We start from the raw sequence: 12,386 nt of genomic DNA on the forward strand, positions 1-12,386 counted from the left end.
ACTAATATTATCATAATGAATAATCAGAAATATATAAAATTAAAGTTAAATTCAAAACAACAACAAAAATAAATAATAAAAATAAATAACATCTCTATTTTCATCAATTAAAACAACATAAACAACAAAATAAATTATTTTACAACCATGAAATACAATAAATAAAACTTTACATGATTAATAAATAATTTATAATACACATCATCAAATTATAATATAAATTAACATGAAAAGAATAAGAAATAAAGAATAAATGAAAAAAAAAACAGAAGCAAATTAGAAATTAAACATTTGTAATAAATAAGTCATTTTATATGATTATTATTTATATCTATTATATTAACACTAACTTTGTTTTACTGTGTAGATTATTTATTGTTAATACATTTAATTAATTTAATATATGTTAAGAGTAAAATAAATAATAAGAAATAAAATAAAGCAAGAATGGATAAGAGGTCATACGGATTATAAATCAAATCAAAATGAAAATAATATAATGTATAAAATATTAAACATAAAAATGAATTTGATTTACAAACAGCTATGATAACATCATAAGTAATTAATTACTTTTTATTTTTGTTTTATTAAAAAAAGAAATAACAAAGATATTTAAAAAAGATTTAATGAATAAAGCTCAAATATTTTTTAATTGATTAATCATGGCTAATTTCATTCAATTGGTCTTGCATTCTTTGAGTTCTATTATTAATAATTTCTTCAATTCTTCCATCAGAAACATCATTATCAAGTTCAAGATGATTAATAGCATCTTCATCTAATTTAACCAATCTTTTACAAACTTGTTCAAACGAAGGTCGTTCACCAACGTTTTGTTTCCAACAGTCTTGAATAAGACCTTTCAATAACATTGGAATAGATGTATCAAAACCAAGTCTTTTACCACTTTCAACATAATCTTTAATTTCAAACAAAGATTTAAATTCTTTATATGGTTCTTCTTGATAAAACAATTCCCAAGCACTAATAGCATAGGAATAAACGTCACCTGCATTCGTGTATTCATCGTGATATGTTTCTGGTGCAGCATAAATTGGTGTACCAAGTCCTTTATCTTCTGAATTTTTATTATTTTTCTTAGTAAATCTAGAAGTACCAAAATCAGTAATTTTAATACAACAAGCAGAATCAGTATATAAAGAATTAACCAATAAGTTATCAGGTTTAAGATCTAAATGCATAATTCTATTTTCATGTAAGAATTGCATTCCTCTTGCGGTATCAAATAACATTCTAACTTTTAATTTATATGGTAATTTTACATAATCTTCTTTTTCTTTTCTTAAATACTCTCCTAATGATCCTAAAACAAAGAATTGAATAATCATAGAAACTTGTGGTATATAAGTAACTGATCCCATATAATTTGCAATAAATGGATTTCTTAATTTACTCATCATTTCACACTCTGCTATTACTTCTTTTTTTAATTCACTCATTTCTTCATCACTAAGACTCTCCCATCTAAATTGTTTTACTGCAACTGGAACACTACGATAACTTCCAATATAAACTTTACCCATTGCCCCTTCAGCAATTGGTTTTTCTGACATATTTAATTCATCCATATCAATATGAGTAGAAGATGCAGCATCTGTTTTAATAGTAATATGATAATGACAGTGTCTTCTAACATTTTTACAAAGTTTATCCATTTGAGCTTGGTCTTCTGGAGTCCATGTTTCAAAGCTTTTATCTTTCAAAAGATTAGCAATAGATTCTAATGTTGATTTAGATTTACTAAACCAAACAGTATAAGGAATTTTCATATCTCTAATTTTTGTAGTACAATGAAGTGTCATATAACTTGTAAGTAATTTTGGTGTAGAATGAGGTCTTATAAGTAATACTTGAGGTTCAAAATAAAAAACATATTTTGGATTATTTGGTGTATGGAAAATAATCATCATCCATTTATTTCTTGAATAATTATTAACTTCCATTCTTTCAAATCTAGTATCCATAATAGCAGTTGCAGTTGTATCATTTCCATAGTCTAAATCAATAGGATCTATCATATAACGTGCAGTTTTTGATGGTGCACTAGTAGTTGATCCATGAATGTAATAATAATAAACTGGTTGTTGTATTTTATAAATATTGATATCAACTTTTTTATATCTAAGTACAAAGATTAATAATACAATAAAGAAGATAAGAATTAATATCAATCCAACTGTTCCTCCTATAACAATTCCAGCAATAGCACCTCCAGAAATCTTAGTATCTATACATGATGTTGGATCATCTGGATCAGGAGTATGTCCATCTATACATTGACAGAATGAATTACAATTAGTTCCATTATCACATTCTTCTTTTCTTAAAAATGTATCTTTCATATAAAGACTATCAATAATTCCATTTCCACACAGTACATTTACACATTTTCCTTTTTGTTTACTTAATTTCCATCCACTACTACTATCACATCTGCAATTTGGTAAACATCCTTCACTATTCTGAATACATTCATCACCACTACCAAGTTTTCCATTTTTACATTCATTACTTACACAATAATTATTAACTAAAGAATATCCTGGTTCACATTTACAGAACTGGTCACAATGAGAAGTGTTAAAATAGCAAAGTGAACTATAATCATTAACTTGCCATTTCCCATTATAGTAACATAATTTATGGCAATCATCACCTCCAAAACTATCATTACATACACATTTCTTTTCTTGTGGAAGACAATTTCCATTTCCAGTTTCAGCGTTACAATTTTTTGGACAAATAGCTCTAACTTCTACATTTAAGTTAATTCGTTGTTCTTCAGACATAATACCAAAATATCTTTTTGTATTAGCTTTACCTTCAATACGTACAAAAACTCCATTTGGTTCTTCATCAGCAAATACACCATGTGGTGTTCCAGTCCAAACATTAAGGCATTTAGTATATCTATATCCTGACTCATTAACTATATAATCAAATTCTTGAATATAATTAACACGATCAGCTCCTCTAGTATCTATAAGAATTGAATAGTCTCCATCAAATTCAATCTCAAAAAGGATAATTTTCATTATAATATTTGGAATACATACTGGATAACAAACAATACCATATTGTTCTACTGAGAAATAAACATACATATTCTTAGATAAATCATTTGCTAATGAATCTGCTATGTCTTGAGTTAAATTAAATCTAGAAACACCTGTTTTTCCATTAACTGGTTGGATTGTTAATGAAACAGTAACAACTTTATACTCTTTAACGTTAATGAATATATAATAAAAATTCTCATCTTTCTTTGTTGAAGAAGAATAAATTGGATTTAAAATTGGAACTAACATATTTGTTTCAAAATTTGTTTCATTTAATGAAGCATGTGCAAGACAATTTCCAGTATAAGCATCACTTTGAGAATTAGTTATATCAATAGAAAGAAAAGCACTTGATTCATAATTTTTAGCAATATTAATGGAGAGTGTGTCCGTATAAATAGAGCTCATATCTAATTTAAACCATTTACCAAGTCTATATTTTTGTCTATAATAACAAAAACTAGTATCAGCCATAGAATTTTCATTAATTGTAAAAGTAACAGTACTTCCTGTTGTAATACTTTCTATATCTTTTTGTTCAGGAAGCCAACTTTTTTTAATAATAATATTTGTTGTCTTCATACAATAAGTACCATTCGGAATAAATGTCTCATAAACATCATCGTTAGGGTCAGTCCATTTACAATATAAACATGATGTGTCATTAAAATAATTCTCTGAACATCCTCCTCTGCAAGTGTTATCAGCTTCACAACCCCCAATACAACCTGGAGAACATTTAAATGAATAACACAAATAAATTAATATTAACAATGTACAAAGAGTCATTGAGAATAAAATAGGATTTAGTTTCCAAGTTTAAGTTCTTAACAGTTTCAAGAAGTAGATTAGAAGTATTATACTTATTTTACTATTACTTAATAGTTTAAAATAACAAATGTTAAGAAATAATAACTTACAGAATATTTCTTGTATATTAGGAATTCTTTCTCTTTTTTTACAATTATGAATCCAGTGAGGTGGTTCTACCTCTTTATAATTTTACTTTTATTATATTTTAACAATCATATAGAGAAAACTTTCAAAAGGGGAGTACTAATTGAGATATTTATAAAACATTCAAGGTTGGAAATTGTTACTGATTATTTCCTTTAAAAAAAATGTAAAATCCCATAAATTTTGTTGAAATAAAAATATAAAAAATTTTATTACAAAAAAAAAATTTATTAAAAACAAAAAAAAAATTTATTAAAAACAAAAAAAAAATTAAAAACCTAAAAAGAAAAATAAAAAAATTTAATTAAAAAATGCCACCAAAGAAACAACAACTTGGAAAAGCTTTAAAACGTGCAAATGTTAGAGAACGTCAACAACGTAGAAAACAAGACCTTGAAGGTAAAAAACAGATGGAAGGAATTCATGTTGATGGTAAAGCAGGTTCACAATCAGTTACTGAAGCGAGTGACTTACAAGAATTAGTTGATAATGCAGCAGCTATTAACGAGGCATTTGCAGTAGAGAAACAATATAATGTTGTATATAATAAGAAAGCAATAACTACCGTTACAGAAATGAGTAATGAAGAATTAGAAGAAATAAGAAAGAAGTATGCACTAATTGTTCCAAGAAGACCAGCTTGGACACCTGATATGACAGCAGAAGAATTAGATAGAGTTGAACAAAAATCATTTATGGAATGGAAGAAACAATTATATGAATTACAAAATGAAAGTAAATTATTATTAACACCTTATGAAAAAAATATTCAATTCTGGAGACAGTTGTGGAGAACTTGTGAACAATCTGATGTTATATTACAAATTGTTGATGGTAGAGATCCATTATTTTATTATAGTACAGATTTAGTTAAATATGTTGAAGAATTAGAAGGAAGAAAGTGTGGTATTTTAATTAACAAAGCAGATTTAATGACAGATGAACAAAGAGCAATGTGGTTGAAATATTTTGACGAAAGGGGAATTCGTGTTATTTTTTATTCTGCTTTAAAAGAAAATAAATTGGCTGAAGCTGCTATAAATAAAGAAGAAAAAGTTAGAAAAACTAGAAAGAGAAGAGGACAACAAGAAGTTTTTGATTTAGATCAAATTCAAAAAGAAAAAAAAGAAATTGATAAACATGAAATAAAAGAAGAAAAAGATAATAAAACTATAGAAAAACAAAAAGAAATCAAAGAAAAAGTTATAGAACAACTTCCTTTCACTGATGGCAAAGATATAGTTCAATCCGATAATAAACATTTAGGAAATCATGTATTAAGTGCAAATGAATTAATGGAAGAATTAACAAGATTAGTAAGTGATATTCCTTTAAGAGACAATAAACAAAGAAAAGTTATTGGTTTTTGTGGATTCCCAAATGTAGGAAAATCATCAACTATTAATTCATTAATTGGAATTAAGAAAGTTGGAGTTACAAGTACTCCTGGTAAAACTAAACATTTCCAAACATTAATACTGAACGATGAACTAATGTTATGTGATTGTCCAGGTCTTGTTTTTCCATCTTTCTTATCTTCTAAAGAAGAAATGATTTGTAGTGGTGTTTTACCTATTGATAGAATGCAAGATTGTCTTGGTCCAATTGATTTAGTGACAAGAAGAATTTCACCATCAATTCTTGAAGCATTTTATAAATTTAAAATCCCAAAAGCAACAGATTTTCTTCATGACTTTATTGATTGTTTTGAATCAAGAACTCCATCAGAAGCTGAATTATTCCTTGCTGGATTTGCTAAAAGTAGAAAATATTATACTAATACTCGTGGGTTATTGGATTATCATCGTGTAGCAAGGATTGTATTAAAAGATTATTGTTGTGGGAAATTAGTTTATTGTAAACCACCACCTGGAATTACTGATGAAGAATTTAAAGCTTCAAGAATAAACGAAAGTGATTTGATTGATTAATTAAATTATTTTGAAACATCTTTATTTTCTTGGTGTTCTTGACTTAATTGAATGAGATCAAGATTTGATAAGAATTCATGTTCTTCATCATCTTCTGATATAATCATACTATCTAAATCCTCAATATCTATTTTCTTTTTCTTTCCTTGTTGTAATTTTGAGTCATATAATCGAGTTAGGTGTTGGAGATGATGATTATGTTTTTTGCAATAATATTTGCATACATAATGTTTTGCTAAAGGACATTCATCACATAAAGGATTTGGTTTACAAATATATTTAGCAAATAAAATTGTAGCTTTAGAAAAATAACTCCAATGCTCTTTTGGTAACCACTCTTCAACTTCTTTCATTGCATCATTATCATTAGAAATGTCTTTTAAAATCCATTCAAGACGACTTAAAAGAAGTAATGAACGTTGGTCAACTGTAATACCTTCTATTTTTTTAAATCCAATTGCACAAATAATCTTAGCTAACTTAGGACCAATACCAGGTAATTTTTTTAATTCATCTATATCATCTGGAACAATATCGTTATAACTATTATGAATTACTTTTGAACATTCAAGAATAAATTTTATTTTTCGGACTTTTCCATAACATCCATCTAATAACTCATTTAATATATCTTCGGATGTTTTTGACATAATCTCAGGTGTTAATTTTTTATAATGTTCAATAAGATTATTCATAACCTTTAATCTCAATGTTTCACATGTTTTTGTTGATAACAATGCCCCAATTAATGCATAAAAAGGTTTTGATTGTTCATCAGGTGATAATTCTGTAATTAGATTAGTTCCAAATTGTAATTTTTTTTCATCAAATGTTTCAACTTTCTTTTTAATTTCTTCAAGAATAGCTAATCTTTCATTAACTTCATCTTCTGAGTATATAATTTCTTCTTTATCTTTTCTCTTCATATTAACTATTTTTAAGTTTTTTCTTTTTTTATGATTTTCCTCATTTTGATATTTAGTTTATGAAAACTAATATCTTATTATTAATAAATAACAAAAAAATCAAATTTAATATTTAGTATTTTTCTTTAAGAAAATGTTATTCCTTTACTTGTATAATTCAATATACTTAACTATGTCTACATCTTTAGTCTTCTACCATATAAAACAATAATTCTAAAACAATTTATTGGAACAAAAAGAGTACTAAACATTTTGACATTTTTTTAATACTTTAGAAATTCATTGAAACATGTTAATCTTTTTAAAGTTTATAGAATATTATTATAAGGCATGTACTTTAACAACAACTTTTGAAAAGAAATGATGTAAGGTTAGAAATAAAAAATACTTCGTACTTTGAATTTATAAGGTTTGATTTGTTGTGAAAAATCAAAGTATTAGTTCATAACAACAATCAATAAAACTTGTCTATTATTAAAAAGATTGAAACAAATAAAAAAATGATGAAAAGAATAAAATAAGTTAATCAACTTTAAAAAATTAATATTTATTATACTATACTTAATTACTATGAATTGTAACCATATTATTGGTAAAAGTTAAAATATATTTCTAGTGTTTTGTTAAAGTATTCGCTATCCTTCTTTCATAACTAACAAATGAGATACTTTTAGCAAAGAGTTACTCAAAAAGATGAATACACAAATAGAGAAGACAATCTTTTGTATCTTTTGTAAATAGTTATTTGACAAAAAATTAATTTCTAGAAATATTCTAAAAATAAAAAAACTTATACGATTATTTTTTTTTACTTTCGTTTTGTCCTTGGAATTTCAGTTTTATTTTTCCTGTTTTTACTAAAGAAGTATTTTATTCTCAATTACCTAAAAAAATCATATAACTTTTCTCTGAGTAATATAATTGTTTGTGTTATGTGTTTATAGTTAAGCCAATGAGTAAAAAGATTATCAAACAATTCTTTTAATTATTATTTATATCACTAAGTAATTAATCAATAAAAATTCAACATATTATATATAAAATTAAAAAAAACAACTTTAGTTTTCTTTTTAATATACACCTTATTAACTTTATTTGAATATATATATATGTATATCTTTAACTTTTTATCTTAACAACAACCTTTTTCATTCTTTCTTTTTAAACTGAACTTTAGATAGACAATTTTTTAAAAAATATTTTTATGTTATTTAAAACATATTTTAATAAAAAGTCCAAAAGATAAAATCAAAAAAGAAAGAACAATAAAACAAAATTTGATTATTCTATCAAACATATCAGAGATAATTTCGATTCTCAGAACATCTTTTACTTCAAGTAAAAGGGAAACTAAAAAATTGTACAAAATAGATAAGGTAGAAAATCATAGTAATTTATAGACTACACTACATCTAAAAACAGATATTTATTCGTATTTCTTGAAAAGAAAGATATTTTTAGATTAAAAGATAATCTATAAATATCAACTAAAATCTAATGCCATTTTAAATATCACAAATCTTTAATTAGAATCAACAAAACTACAAATATCAGTATCTCTTTACTATGCAGAACCAATTGACATATCTTTCCAGTATTAAGAAATATGGTAAATCAAAGTCAATAGTTGTTGTAGAACATAAACGAGTAAATGAAATATTAACTAAGGATTGGACTGAAGAAGATAACAAAAATAAAGAGTGTGATTTAGAAATACAAGCTATTCTTAGAGGTAATGAAGAAAGTAACTTAGATAATTTGTTTACAACTGTTGGTACAAATTCAGTTGTAAATGAATATTCATCCTCAGTCCATCCAACAAGTGCATAGTCTCTCAATTATCCCTATTGTTTTTTCTTTATTATTTAACTTGTTTTTTTTTTTCAAATAGAGTTATGTCCCTCATTCTTAAATATTCTTTTTAACAACGATCTTCTTTTTTACTTTCTTCAATAAAAATTCGGTTTCTTTCTTCAGTTCAACAGTTGTTTTATTAACATACTAACTATGCTAAAAAAGTCCAAACTGTCAAATAAAGAGAGAGAATCGGACTTGATTTAGAAAGTGAAAAGTTAAGATATAGAAATTAGTTTTTTGTTATTTATTTATAATTATTTTTGTTATTCATTTCAAACTGGACATTAAAAATTAGTTATTTTTATTCTAATGATGAATTCTATTTTGAATGGGCAATTTAGTGTAACAAAATAGTGTCGATAGTTTTCTATTATTAAATTAGGTCTTAGTAGTATCTCCAAAAAAAGAGAAAACAGAAAATAATACTTGACACTTTTAATTCAGTTGACTTAAGTGACATTTATTCAAAAAAATATAATTATAATTAGGTTTTTGATTAAGCAATGACTATTACTGTGTTGTCAATTAGTCATTTGTGTTATGTGCTTGATATATTATTCATTCAAACGAACTAATATCTTATTCATAATAAATACTACTAAATCATCTTATAAATAAATTGTCTCAATCATTCTTTTTTTTATATCAATTCAACACTTTTCTTTTGTCAAAATTGATTTTAAATTTTTTGTTAAATATATGTCTCTTTAACACTGATACTTTTCTTATTCAATAAACTGATAAACAACGGTCTTATAGTTGTAAATTTTACCAAAAGTTTTTGTTATGTTTTATGAATAAGTAAATTATGTAATAGATTATATTTTATATTTCATCTAGTCTTTTCTTTTTTTTTTCTATCTTTTCTAGTGGTTCTTGATTTATATATCAGCTGTTGGTGACATTCGTCTTGTTAATTTTTATTCCCTTAGTTTAATTGGTATTATGTTTGAGTGTCTTTTCATTGTTTTTATATTCTATAAATCTTATTATCTTCTTTTTCAAAAAATTTAATATCATCTCAACAAAATGAAAAATTTATCAAAATAGTACTGAAACAAAGAATCTAACTGATTAAACAAATTTTTGTTTTTGATACATCAAAATAAACGAACACCTTTTGAATGAAGATAAATTTAATGGATTAGAATAAGAACTTTTAATAATCAAAGAGTGTTAATAGAACCAAAAATTTTTATAGAATAATAAATTTGAATAAAATTTATAGAATGATAAATAAGAAATAAATATAAGTTCTTCAAAATAAATTCTTCTAATAAAAATACTGTTGTTTATTCCATTTATAAACAATATCTAATATACCAAATTCGTCTCATCATGAAATAGGTTATTGGCTTTAAAAGAACAATGAAAAAAAAATTATTTAGACAAACATAATAAAATATAAAATAAAATATGTATTGATTGTTTATGAAAACACAAATAATGACAAAAACAGCTAAATGAATTAGTAAAAAAATAAAACGTATTAAAAGAATTAATTTAAAATTCAACTTACTGTAGAGTCTAATGTGTATTTTAGATGAGTGTATTTATTAATAAAATGAACAACGATTCTATTTAACATTACTATACAAATAAAGTTATCAAAAAACCAATGGTTGGGATAATAATATTAAGAATAATATTTTATTCTCATTTTAACTTCTTTTTTTTTAAAAAAAAATACCTTTCATTCTATTAAAAATATCTATGAAACAATGAAGCAATTGTATTAAAGAATATTATTAATTTTGAAGGATAAGAAATTTGTTAGATAAAGGAGTTCTATCCTAAGAAATATAATTCATATTTATTAGACTACATTTAATTTAAAGTTAACTGGTTCTTATTTTAGTAAATTAAATTAATTATTTTAATATAGTTATATCATGTATTTTCATTTAAAGGAAAGAATTTAGAAGAAATGACGCATGATATAAAGAAAATCTTTATTTTCACTTTCTTTATGAAGATACTTATAAAACAAAAAAAAATTTTGTGAATTTTTTTGTGAATTTTTTTCTAAATTAACCCAATAAAAACAATAATAAATTTATAGTTTTTAATGGTAAAAAAATTTGTATTTAAGAAAAGGGAGGACAGAAGAACTCCAAAATAAATAAAAGATAATAATGTCCAAACAACAATCAAATTCACCAGTTTTTCCATTAGGAGAACCAAAAACATTCCAAGACACCATTAGTGGTATTGAGGGACACAGTTCACAAAATGGAATTTTAATTGGAGTATCGTCATGGGATAAAACATGTAAAGCATTTTTAGTTAATTCACCAACACAAACACAAATTGTTGGAAGTGTTAATTGTAACTCACCACTAACTTCTATATGTAAAGTTCATGAATCACAATTTTTAGTTGGATCACTTAATGGGGGAGTATATTTGTGGAATGTTCAACAAAATTCACTACAACAAGTAGGACAATTCAATGATTGTATAACTTCTATGAAACCACTTCTTGAAACTAATTCTATTGTTATTTCGAGTTTAGATGGATCATTAGGACTACTCGATTTGAATTCAGGTAATATTTCAAAAATGCCAGTGAATAATAAAGTTATTTGTATGGATGCTAAATACCCTTATATTACTTTCCATACTCCAAATAAAGTAGAAGTATTTAATATACAATCAGGTAAGTTAATGACAGATACTCTTATTGGAGGGCAACAATCTACTATTAATTCAAGTGTTCAATGTATAGCAGTATTCCCTGATAGAAAGGGTATTGTATATGGTGGTGCTGATGGAAGAGCAAATGTTCTTCATTTTGAAAACAAAAGTAACCAATATACTTATGCATTTAAAGCTCAACATAAAAAAATATCAACAACTCAAACATACTATTATCCAGTTAATTCAATTTCATTTTATAATGAAACAATATTCCTTACTGCTGGTAGTGATGGTGTTATTAATATTTGGGATAAAAATAAGAAAAGCCTTGTTAATACTTTAACTTCTCCTATTCAAAATTGTCCAATAACTACAGCTGATTTCATTTGTGAAAATAAATTTTTAGCTTATTCAGTTGGATATGATTGGCACCAAGGAGTAGAAGGACTTCTTCAACAACAAGTGTCAGTTCCAGTAATCAAAGTAGTGGATGATCCTTTAGTTCGTTTATGAGGGTACTTTATTAATCAAGTAATTATTATCTTTTTTATTATTTTTTTTATTATACTTAATAAAAAGAAAAAAGATCTCAAAAGATTTAAATTTTATGAAAGGTTTTATTGTTTTATGCTTGGTTGTTTCATGTTTAGCTAACCAATGCAAATGTGAATTAGTAGAAGAGGATGGAACAAAAAGTGAGTCTTATAAATGTAATAGAGTTGAAGATTTTAGTGCAAGTGAATGTATTATCTTTACTTCTCTTGAAAGTGTTGTTGGATTACCTAACAATGTAAAAGAATTAGTTATTAGTGTTGATGAAATTTCAATTCAATTAACAGAAAGTTGTCATATTGAAAAGTTATTATTTGAAGACTTTAGTACAGAGGCTATCTTTAAAGGTGATGGATATCTTAGTATTGATGTAATTACTTCAGAAAATCCAGTATTAATATCTACTTCAATTTCAATGGATATAACAAACTCTGAGTGTAA

The 12,386-nt window shown here is 24.8% G+C and overlaps 5 protein-coding genes across 5 annotated transcripts in view, besides 23 other annotated features; 3 read left to right on the forward strand and 2 right to left on the reverse strand.

Annotated features, from left to right (window-relative positions):
- The first annotated feature begins 35 nt into the window (after positions 1-35).
- Positions 36-86: a microsatellite.
- A 90-nt stretch (positions 87-176) lies between these two features.
- Positions 177-197: a sequence feature (AT_rich).
- Positions 198-206: 9 nt separating this feature from the next.
- Positions 207-288: a microsatellite.
- Positions 289-307: 19 nt separating this feature from the next.
- Positions 308-343: a sequence feature (AT_rich).
- Positions 344-367: 24 nt separating this feature from the next.
- Positions 368-441: a sequence feature (AT_rich).
- Positions 442-488: 47 nt separating this feature from the next.
- Positions 489-525: a sequence feature (AT_rich).
- Positions 526-562: 37 nt separating this feature from the next.
- Positions 563-631: a sequence feature (AT_rich).
- A 28-nt stretch (positions 632-659) lies between these two features.
- On the reverse strand, positions 660-3,872 carry EDI_228480 (serine-threonine protein kinase, putative; the record flags this gene model as incomplete). Its single annotated transcript, XM_001739050.1, has 1 exon — positions 660-3,872. One exon carries the CDS (start codon positions 3,870-3,872, stop codon positions 660-662), a length of 3,213 nt encoding a protein of 1,070 aa, XP_001739102.1.
- Positions 3,873-4,076: 204 nt separating this feature from the next.
- Positions 4,077-4,105: a sequence feature (AT_rich).
- A 124-nt stretch (positions 4,106-4,229) lies between these two features.
- Positions 4,230-4,293: a sequence feature (AT_rich).
- Positions 4,294-4,337: a microsatellite.
- A 14-nt stretch (positions 4,338-4,351) lies between these two features.
- Positions 4,352-5,971, forward strand: EDI_228490 (uncharacterized protein; the record flags this gene model as incomplete). The annotated part of the gene is made up of 1 exon (XM_001739051.1): positions 4,352-5,971. The coding sequence occupies one exon, from the start codon at positions 4,352-4,354 to the stop codon at positions 5,969-5,971; it is 1,620 nt and encodes a 539-aa protein (XP_001739103.1).
- Positions 5,085-5,243: a microsatellite.
- Positions 5,154-5,242: a microsatellite.
- Positions 5,972-5,976: 5 nt separating the features above from the next.
- EDI_228500 (endonuclease III, putative) lies at positions 5,977-6,897 on the reverse strand (the record flags this gene model as incomplete). Its single annotated transcript, XM_001739052.1, has 1 exon — positions 5,977-6,897. The coding sequence occupies one exon, from the start codon at positions 6,895-6,897 to the stop codon at positions 5,977-5,979; it is 921 nt and encodes a 306-aa protein (XP_001739104.1).
- Positions 6,898-6,971: 74 nt separating this feature from the next.
- Positions 6,972-7,020: a sequence feature (AT_rich).
- A 408-nt stretch (positions 7,021-7,428) lies between these two features.
- Positions 7,429-7,452: a sequence feature (AT_rich).
- Positions 7,453-7,876: 424 nt separating this feature from the next.
- Positions 7,877-7,950: a sequence feature (AT_rich).
- A 130-nt stretch (positions 7,951-8,080) lies between these two features.
- Positions 8,081-8,130: a sequence feature (AT_rich).
- An 864-nt stretch (positions 8,131-8,994) lies between these two features.
- Positions 8,995-9,016: a sequence feature (AT_rich).
- A 196-nt stretch (positions 9,017-9,212) lies between these two features.
- Positions 9,213-9,241: a sequence feature (AT_rich).
- Positions 9,242-9,941: 700 nt separating this feature from the next.
- Positions 9,942-10,007: a sequence feature (AT_rich).
- A 118-nt stretch (positions 10,008-10,125) lies between these two features.
- Positions 10,126-10,172: a sequence feature (AT_rich).
- A 209-nt stretch (positions 10,173-10,381) lies between these two features.
- Positions 10,382-10,443: a sequence feature (AT_rich).
- Positions 10,444-10,603: 160 nt separating this feature from the next.
- Positions 10,604-10,638: a sequence feature (AT_rich).
- Positions 10,639-10,889: 251 nt separating this feature from the next.
- EDI_228510 (nucleoporin-17, putative) lies at positions 10,890-11,906 on the forward strand (the record flags this gene model as incomplete). Its single annotated transcript, XM_001739053.1, has 1 exon — positions 10,890-11,906. The coding sequence occupies one exon, from the start codon at positions 10,890-10,892 to the stop codon at positions 11,904-11,906; it is 1,017 nt and encodes a 338-aa protein (XP_001739105.1).
- A 19-nt stretch (positions 11,907-11,925) lies between these two features.
- Positions 11,926-11,971: a sequence feature (AT_rich).
- A 29-nt stretch (positions 11,972-12,000) lies between these two features.
- The window catches only part of EDI_228520 (uncharacterized protein), a gene marked incomplete at both ends in the record, with an annotated part of 2,575 nt that continues 2,189 nt past the window's right edge, over positions 12,001-12,386 (forward strand). The window contains one exon of the mRNA XM_001739054.1: positions 12,001-12,380. Within this exon, the coding sequence (XP_001739106.1) occupies positions 12,001-12,380 (380 nt within the window). The remainder of the gene's footprint in view (positions 12,381-12,386) is intronic.

Source organism: Entamoeba dispar, genomic scaffold (genome assembly GCF_000209125.1).
Source record: "Entamoeba dispar SAW760 scf_1105229461917 genomic scaffold, whole genome shotgun sequence".
Taxonomy (NCBI): Eukaryota; Evosea; order Mastigamoebida; family Endamoebidae; genus Entamoeba; species Entamoeba dispar.